The sequence below is a fragment of the Rutilus rutilus genome (assembly GCF_951802725.1).
Source record: "Rutilus rutilus genome assembly, chromosome: 11".
In the NCBI taxonomy this organism is placed as follows: domain Eukaryota; kingdom Metazoa; phylum Chordata; class Actinopteri; order Cypriniformes; family Leuciscidae; genus Rutilus; species Rutilus rutilus.
In genome coordinates, this window is record NC_140216.1 from 39,746,390 (window position 1) to 39,756,030 (window position 9,641).

Consider the following 9,641-nt stretch of genomic DNA (forward strand, 5'->3'; position numbering starts at 1 on the left):
AGACCTCTTTTTGTCTGGCGCTGTTGCCATGGTGACTCATAATATCTGCGCTCCATTGATAATGGCTTTTTATAGTTGTGGTGCACGCGCTTAACTCAGAGTAGGTCAACTCAGAGTTGATTGAACTAACTCATTTCAGCTGTTCTGAAACCAAAAACGTCTCGGTTACGGATGTAACCCTCGTTCCCTGAGTGGGAACGGAGACGTTACGTCGGATGACGACGATTGGGGTTTCGCTTAGAAAGCCTGTCATCTTCGAGTATATAAAACGAGCCAATGGCAATGAAATGCCATGGGTCTGCGGAATTTGCATAGCGTATCTCCGCCCACCGCAGGGGGTATATAAGGAAGTACGCTGGCAACATGCATATATGTCTTCGCTGAGGAGCCGAGACTGAACTCAGGCGTTCCCAGCGGTACAGCGGAAGTGGCAGGAAGACGTAACGTCTCCGTTCCCACTCAGGGAACGAGGGTTACATCCGTAACCGAGACGTTCCCTTTCGTGGTCACTCCGAGTTACGTCGGATGACGACGATTGGGGTTCCAGTCTAATCACGCCACCTCGGCTGTCTTCCAGTGCCCTGCGTAAGTCTGAGCTCCCTGTTGTGAGACTAGCACGAACGAAGGAGTCCTACTTAACACAGGGATACCAAGGTTGACTGGGAAGCATATCTCCAGAGAGAAATATGCAATTATGCCCAGCCATGATGGGGGGGACTTAGAATACACATATGACCCAGAAGGCTGCATATGGAAAATCACTGGGGTGTCCAGCCGCAGGTGGAATTTTAAACCCCAGGGGTGGCAAGGTGGCTTGCCAAGGGAAAGACACACGCTCACAAGGAGACTTACAGTGGAATACACATGTGGGGGTCGCCCAGAGGGGGAACCATGCACATGGAGGCACCTAGTCAAGCGCAAAAGCTGCGTTATGGCAGATTGGCATAACTCAGGCGTTGACGTAACCAGTGCTGGAGGAAACTCAGAGCTTATCAGACTCACCTGAGAAGAAATCGCACGTATCCCGTCCGTATGTGGGGAGGAATGGCGAGCAAGCAAAGACACCTGAGCAGAATCTAGCACCGGCTGGTTGAAGCGAGTACATGAGAAGAAACTGGCTCTACGCGGAGATTATAGAATCTCGCGAATGTGTTGGGTGTCGCCCAGCCTGCAGCTCTACAAATGTCTGTTAGCGAGGCGCCATGCGCTAGAGCCCAAGAGGAAGCCACACTACGAGTGGAGTGGGCTTTCACACCAAGGGGGCACGGACGACCTTGCTGCTGGTATGCCAAAGCAATGGTATCCACTATCCAGTGGGATAACCTTTGCTTTGAGAGAGCCTTTCCCTTCAGCTTCCCACCATGACAGACAAAGAGCTGGTCTGAGGTCCTGAAACACTGCGTTCTGTCTACGTAAGCACGGAGGGCGCGAACTGGACAGAGCAGTGCCAAGGCTGGGTCTGCCTCCTCCAAGGGCAGCGCTTGCAGGTTCACTACCTGGTCTCGAAAGGGTGTGGTAGGAACCTTGGGCACGTATCCAAGCCGGGGTCTCAGGATCACGTGAGAGTTAGCCGGCCTGAATTCCAGGCACGCTTCGTCAACCGAAAATGCCTGCAGGTCCCCTACCCTCTTGATGGAGGCCAATGCAACCAGGAGCGCTGTCTTCATTGACAGGAACTTAAGCTCCACTGACTGTAAAGGCTCAAATGGAGCACTCTGCAGGGCAGTTAGAACCACTGAGAGGTCCCAAGAGGGTACGAGGGGAGGACGAGGAGGATTTAGTCTCCTCGCTCCCCTCAGGAACCTGACGATCAGGTCGTGCCTTCCCAGAGACTTACCATCAACTGCTTCGTGATGTGCGGCAATGGCGGCAACATACACTTTCAGGGTGGAGGGAGACAGCCTTCGCTCCAACCCTTCTTGCAGGAAGGAAAGCACGACACTGATCGGGCATTTCGTGGGTTCTTGATGTTTAGAAGAACACCAGTTGACGAAGAGGTTCCACTTCAACGCATAGGCATGTCTCGTGGACGATGCTCTAGCGGAAGTGATGGTAGCCACCACCGCAGGTGGTAGGGTACTCAAACCTGCCTCGTCCCGTCCAGGAGCCACACGTGGAGGTTCCAAAGATCGGGACGAGGGTGCCATAAGGTGCCCCGTCCCTGAGAAAGGAGGTCCTTCCTCAGAGGAATTGGCCAGGGAGGTGCTGTCGCGAGGAGTACTAGTTCGGAGAACCAGGTCCGGTTGGGCCAATACGGGGCAACCAAAATGACCTGCTCCTCGTCCTCCCTGATCTTGCGCAAGGTCTGCGCAAGGAGGCTCACTGGGGGAAACGCATACTTGCGTAGGCCCCGCGGCCAGCTGTGCGCCAGTGCATCCGTGCCGAGCGTGCCCTCGGTCAGGGAGTAAAACAGGTCGCAATGGGACGAGTCGTGGGAGGCAAACAGGTCTACCTGTGCGTCGCCGAACTGATCCCAAATCAGCTGGACCGTCTGGGGATGGAGTCGCCATTCTCCAGCGAGAGGCCGAACTCGAGACAGCTCGTCGGCCGCCTGGTTCAGGTGTCCCGGGATATAAATGGCTCGAAGCGACCTCAGATGCTTCTGACTCCATATGAGGAGGTGGCGAGCGAGTTGCGACATACGGCGGGAGCGTAGACCACCCTGGTGGTTGATGTACGCTACTGTTGCGGTATTGTCTGATCGGACTAGTACGTGCTGGCCCCTGAGCAGCGCATGGAAGCGGTGCAGGGCGAGACGTACAGCCAGCAACTCGAGGCAATTGACATGCCAAAGGCGCTGGGGTCCTGTCCAGGAGCCCGCGGCAGCATGTCCATTGCACATGGCGCCCCAGCCCGTGGTGGAGGCATCTGTTGACACAACAACATGCCGGGAAACTCGTTCTAGGGGCACTCCGGCCCGTAGAAACTTGAGGTTCGTCCACGGGGTGAAGGTCTGACGGCAGGCTGGAGTCACTGGAACTCTGAGCGTGCCGTGTAGCCATGCCCACCTCGGGACTCGATCGCGAAGCCAAAGCTGAAGCGGTCTCATATGAAGCAATCCCAGCGGCGTTACTGCGGCTGCGGATGCCATATGCCCCAGGAGCCTCTGAAAAAGTTTCAGTGGAACCGCACTCTTGCCCTCGAACTGACGAAGACAAGTCAGCAGTGACTGCGCGTGTGCGCTCGCTCGTAAGCTGCGCGCACATGGCGACCGAGTCGATCTCCATACCGAGAAAAGAGATCCTCTGCGCGGGGCAGAGTTTGCTCTTCTCCCAGTTGACCCGAAGGCCCAGACGAGCTAGGTGCCGGAGCACTAGGTCCCTGTGTTCGCAAACCTGGTCTCGAGAGTGAGCTAGGATCAGCCAGTCGTCGAGATAGTTCAGGATGCGAACCCCGTGTTCCCGGAGGGGAACAAGGGCTGCCTCGACGACCTTCGTAAAGACGCGAGGAGACAGGGCTAGCCCGAAAGGGAGAACCGCGTACTGGTATGCCTGCCCCTCGAAAGCAAACCGAAGAACGGTCTGTGTCGAGGTAAAAATGGAGACATGGAAGTAGGCGTCCTTCAGGTCGATCGCTGCAAACCAATCCTGCGGCCGCACACACTGGAGGATGTGTTTGGCCGTTAGCATCTTGAACGGCAGCCTGTGAAGGGAGCGGTTCAAGACGCGCAGGTCGAGGATTGGCCGTAACCCACCGGACTTCCTGGGTACAATGAAGTAAGGGCTATAGAAGCCGGACTTCATCTCGGCTGGAGGGACAATCTCGATCGCACCCTTCGCCAGTAGGGTGGCGACCTCCGCTCTCATGACAGGGGCATTGCCACCGACCATAGTGAAGCGGACTCCCCTGAAGCGGGGAGGAGATATCGCGAACTGAATCGCGTAGCCGAATCTGATGGTTCTCGCGGCCCAGCGGGACAGTCTGGGAGGCTCTAGCCAGGCCTACAGAAAGTGCACCAGCGGGGTCATACGAACCACAGACGTACCGTCGGTGGGGCAGCGAGGCGGAATGACCGGCACCGGCGAGGGTGGCATAGCGGCCCTGTGCGGGGGCACGGTCATTAACCGCGTCCTGCCAGAGGAGGCCAGGGGAGGGCGCGCGTCCCACGGGGGCGTGCTCTGGCAGGGGTCTGGCGACAGAGGGGGATGAGAGGAGCGTGGCCCGTGGGCGGCGCGTGCTGTCATCCACAGCCTCTTGGGGCTCAGAGAAAGAGCATCAGTTCTTTTTTGAATGAGATTCTCCCCCAGCCCTCCACCGGGGGAAGGAGTGGTCCTGCTACCAGCTCCAGAAAGAACTGGGCCCTAACTCTAAGCCGCCCATCTCAGGAGTGCTGCTTAACCAGGTGTTAGCCGGCTAAGGGGCAGAGACAGGCGGTGCCAGCCTCCAGCGACCTCCTCATGCTCGGGCCGGTGAAGGCTCAAGGGGAGGAGCCGCATGGAGGTGGCGTCGGCGGGAAACAGACTAAGGAGGCCACACGGACGGATGACCGTCAGTGCAGAAGCCTCAGTCCGTTTCTGGAGAGATCGAAAACTGTTGGGCGCAGTCCTCAACCACCCCGCCGACCAAGCTGCCCGTCTCAAGAGTGCTGCTTAGACTGGTGTGGCAGTCCAAGGGGCGGAGACTGGCAGCGCCGCCCTCCTGTGACATCCTCCTGCTCAGGGCCGGTGAAGGCCTGAGGGGAGGAGCCACATGGAGGTGGCCTTGGCGGGAAGCAAACTAAGGAGACCACACGGATGGATGACCATCAGTGCAGACGGACCTGAGTCTGCTTCTGGTGGCCGAAGCCATCCCGCCGAAGAGCCCAGCCTGGGACATGGGGGAGCTGAGAAAATTAATTCCCAGATCCCCTCACATCAACCTGGCTAAGCCCATGTCTGGACCACTCTAGTGGGCACCACCTGACCCAGGATCACGCAGGTACCGATGTCGCCCGAGAGCGAGGTCAGTAGTGTGCGCGGCGGAACGACCAGGCCGGGCATGGAAGGCATAGCGTCCCAGCAAGGGGGCGTGGTCGAGTTTCCGCATTCTGTCAGTGTTGGCCAGGGAAGGACCAGCGTTCCACTGCGGCCGGTTCTGACAGAACTCCAGAGTCAGCACTGCCTCGAAGGCGAAGGCGACACACAGGACTGCATGCCTGTGTCACAATAGTGACAGAGAACATACAGACCAAGATCGGCTCACGATCAAGGGCAGCGAAGGCGGAGGACGCCCGCAGGCCGCGAAAATCACGTGGATTCCCGCGGCCGGAGGCGTCCTGATGCACATCCGGGAAGCCTACAGCGCTCGGGGGGAGGACGCCACTCCAACCGATGCTTTCAGCTGCCCGGGAAAGCATGGCCATCAGCTCTGGATCTGACTCGACTAACGCTGACACTCCCGAGGGAGGCAACGTAGTCGAATCCTCATTTCCAGAGGAATCAAGCCCGCCTTATGATGCTGTGAGTGACATGACACCATCTGCTGGAGTCCCGAATGAAAACACTGGGTCCCCGAGAGGAACCAGGCACACACGGAAGCCCCACGGTTTGCGATGTGGAGGGGGGCGTGGCCCGAGGAAAGCTCGTCGGGATTATGCCACACCATAACCCTCAGATCACCCTGGCCACCAGCCAAAGTATCCCTCTTTGGAAGAGATAGATTGGGGTGTGGCAGAGGGGACTCTCACACAGAGATCATTGAGTCTCGATCTATAAACATCGCGATGGTCATGTTCCCGCAATGAAAACATGACTCATCCACGAGCGCTGCCGAGCGTGATTAAGCCCAACACGCAAAACAGCGCTCGCGACCGTTAAACAGATGAGTCACGCGCCCACATCCAGTAATACACGGGCGAACCGTCTTGAAAAAGACGTGCCGCGTGCAGCTCTTTTAGAGAGAGGAAAAGCTCAGCAGAGTGCTGAAGCGCCCAGGGAGAAACACACTCACTGTCGGCAGATCACTGCACAGATCAGCAGCAGGCAATGCGATCTCGCTGGAACACGCCATCACACAAACACACTGAAGAGCCGCTCGTCTCGTAGAGTGAAGATGATACTTGGCTTATAGGAGTGAAGAAAACTCTTGGCTCCGAAGCGAAAACATATCTGCATGTTGCCAGCGTACTTCCTTATATACCCCCTGCGGTGGGCGGAGATACGCTATGCAAATTCCGCAGACCCATGGCATTTCATTGCCATTGGCTCGTTTTATATACTCGAAGATGACAGGCTTTCTAAGCGAAACCCCAATCGTCGTCATCCGACGTAACTCGGAGTGACCACGAAAGGGAACTCAGAGTTTCCCATCTCAGGGTAAGTCAACTCAGAGTTCAAGTTTTAACTCAGAGTTGGATGAACCTCCTTTCTGAAACAGGCCCCAGGTCGTTTCTTAGTGTTATCAGACATGTCATAAGTTGCAGTGTCGTCGCTGTTGAGTGCAAAGTCAGTATGCTAGACGAGGCGAGAGGCTCGGGAGCGCACATGCAGGTCACGTCACTGGATTTCGTGGTAAATCCAACCCGGCACCTTCACATAAAAATAAGAATACTTGCTTTCCGAGGTAATAGCAAAACCCGTAAAGTGGATCATTTTAATGTGAGATTACAACCCCTTCACACACAGGCAATAAAAAAAGGATTCGTTTTAGTAGAAAAACTACATACAGCACCTTTAATAAACAACTATTATACTGCTTTTGGATCTACCTATTTTCCCGTGTGTTCCCGTGACAAAAAGTGATTTAATAACAGAATAACATAAAGAAAGAAACAAACAGAAGAGCATCTTCTGAATAATTTGTGAAAACTGCAAAATAATCATTCCTATTGTTCTGCAAATCTTTTTGAAAGTTGTTTTCTCTGACTATCGAACACATGCTGTATTCATATGAGCTGAGAGAAATCTTCAAACCTAAACATCATGTTGCACTGTCCAATTAACACACACACACACACACACAAGACTCATTTATTTATTATACTGCACATTTAACAACTCATTATCCAGAGGCACATTTATGCATGTATCAGACACTTTAGTCAAAAAGACTTACATTGCATTCAATCTATACATCTGATCCCTGGCAATCAAATCCATGACTTTAGGTTTGCTCACACCATGATGATGATTATCAGGTTACAGGATACCTGTATCACTATAGTGTTCCTGTAGCTCAGCTAATCATGATGCAGCATAATAAAGCAAATGTTACGAGTACTAAAAATAAAAAATAAAAAAAAGTGTAAAACTGTGACATTGATATTTTAGGCCTTATTTGCAGCTGCTTGTAATATGCATTTCAAATGAGTCTCCTAAGAGCCCTTTTGTTCAGACCACAATATCTTGATGCTTTGAAATGTTTAAAAAACTCACTCGCTGAACTGGGGATCTATAAACCTGCTCAATCACTCCAACTTCACTCCATTAGCATCATTTCTCTTCTGACCTAGGAAAGATACAGCAGATTATACACTATACAAACTTCATCTCGAGTACATAAATATGTTCTTGTAAATGTTTATGCTAAGCTTGTCAGGGTTGGGTGTGATGGAAGAAGTGAGGACTCAATCACAGGAATGAAGAGCTTTTATTAATAATAAAAAATAAAACAATACAAACAAAAACTACCCCGAGGGGGGAGACACCACACCACACAAACATACAAGGGTAGAAATACGATGACGAACCAGCACAGGACTGCAAACACAAGAAGAATAAATAAGGAGCAAACAAAGAGAAACAAAGAGAAAATGAATCAATAATCAGGCAACAAGATGGGCAGGGCTAGACTAACAGGAGAGCACAAGGCACACGGAAACATACATGACAAGCAATGTGCTCACAACAAACATGACTAAAACAAGCACATAGCCAATACAACAAATCATAAGCCACATGTTCACACAAAACAGGACAATAGAAAGCACACAGTCAGCTTAAAACACAAGCTGCTGCTACACACACAGCACAAGACAAAACAGATATGAAAGCATGCGGGTGGCCAGTGTAAATATGAACCACATGCTAACAACACACACTGACAGAAGAGCTATACTCGACAAGACAGAGCGCACGAGAACGAGCGAAAGCTCCTGTGCTCACAGAAAACAAACACGCCGAGCATGAGTGTCCGAATCCCGACAGAACCGAAACCAAACTAGACCGAAGTGCCGGGATCCAAACCTCACACTCCGCACATGAAACAAGGTTTCAATGAGGTTTCGATGATGTCACATTTGTTTGATAAAAGTATGGAAAATGTTACCTTGTAGTCTGTGTTATCACATTAAATTAAAATAGTGAAAATAATCAATCACCATAATAAACATCACTTTCACATTGTTCACATATTTCTATGTCATACTATACTGTCAAACTGTTAATTTTTTTTTTTTTTAAATATCTTTAAAAAATAAAAAAATAAGAGATTTAAAGCAATGATCATGTTGAATAATTATAACTCACCATTTTATTTTTTGTAGATGAAGTACCAGAACACAGTGAGAGCTAGAAGAACTACAGCTGCTATAAGACTGTCAACATATCTTCCATCTGCAGAATGAAGAAAAACATAATGCTTCATAAATGCTTTTAAACTGTTGAACAGAGTTTAACCTTAATTGTCTGGGCGATTACACTACATTATTTTAAAGGTGCTCTAAGCGATGTCACACGCTTTTTAAGCTGAAACATTTTTTGTCACATACAGCAAACATCTCCTCACTATCCGCTAGCTGCCTGTCCCCTGAACACACTGTAAAGAAACGCTGTGTCTGTAGACAGCCCAGGCTCCACAAACACGACAAAAACAAACTGGCCCAGCCTGGACCACGAAACAGGCGGGGGGGTTAGTGCGCGTGCACATGAAGGGGGGTGTGGGGGGTTAGTGCATGTGCACATGAAGGGGGGAGTGGGGGGTTAGTGCATGTGCACATGAAGGGGGGTGTGGGGGGTTAGTGCATGTGCACATGAAGGGGGGAGTGGGGGGTCGAGGAGAGAGAAGCATGAAGAGGGAAGTTAGCTAGAGGAGAGATGTCCTACAACGACAACGACTGACGCTAGAATTATATTCTCTTGAATTTTGATATGGCCGACACACGACCAAAGAGACGACGTTCCAATGAACAAATAGCAAAGAAGAGGGAGAAGGGAGGGAGGGTCGAGCTAGCCTCTGTTTTGTTTGACAATACTTCGAACGTCAACAAGAAGTGACATCACCCAACATCGCTTAGAGAACCTTTAAGGGCTCATGAAATGGAAAATCAAAATGTCCTTTATTTATTATTAATTATATTTAAACCTAGAAGACGTTACTCTACAATAAAAAAGCTAACTGCCCAGTTTTCTATCCTTCTGAAGCATCAGGATATCCTTCCAAAAGTTGGAAATATTTGCAAATATTTGGAATTTTTAATGCATGCTAACTTCATAAGCTAAACTCCAGAAACAATAATCTGAAAATACATTTTATGGCCCCTTTAATTACATTAAAAACATCAACACTACTCCTCTTTCCAGAGATACTGATTTGTATTCAGTCTTCATGTTATAGGCTAATTGTAGAAGCAGAATTAGTGCATAATGGATATTTAAATCATAATCACAACAAAATGTTGATATTTACTCCACACTGTTAAAACCGGTCGTGATTGAGTCAGACTG

General features: G+C 50.8%; 1 protein-coding gene across 1 annotated transcript in view; it reads right to left on the reverse strand.

Moving 5' to 3' along the window:
• Nucleotides 1-6,937: 6,937 nt before the first annotated feature.
• Nucleotides 6,938-9,641, reverse strand: part of LOC311300268 (zinc-alpha-2-glycoprotein-like) — a 6,386-nt gene continuing 3,682 nt past the window's right edge. The window contains exons 4-6 of the mRNA XM_084424442.1: nucleotides 9,604-9,641; nucleotides 8,445-8,531; nucleotides 6,938-7,425 (exon numbers count right to left, since the gene is read on the reverse strand). The exon at nucleotides 9,604-9,641 is cut by the window's right edge and continues 247 nt beyond it. Coding sequence (XP_084280568.1) covers nucleotides 8,449-8,531; nucleotides 9,604-9,641 — 121 coding nt within the window. The 3' untranslated portion in view covers nucleotides 6,938-7,425; nucleotides 8,445-8,448. The remainder of the gene's footprint in view (nucleotides 7,426-8,444; nucleotides 8,532-9,603) is intronic.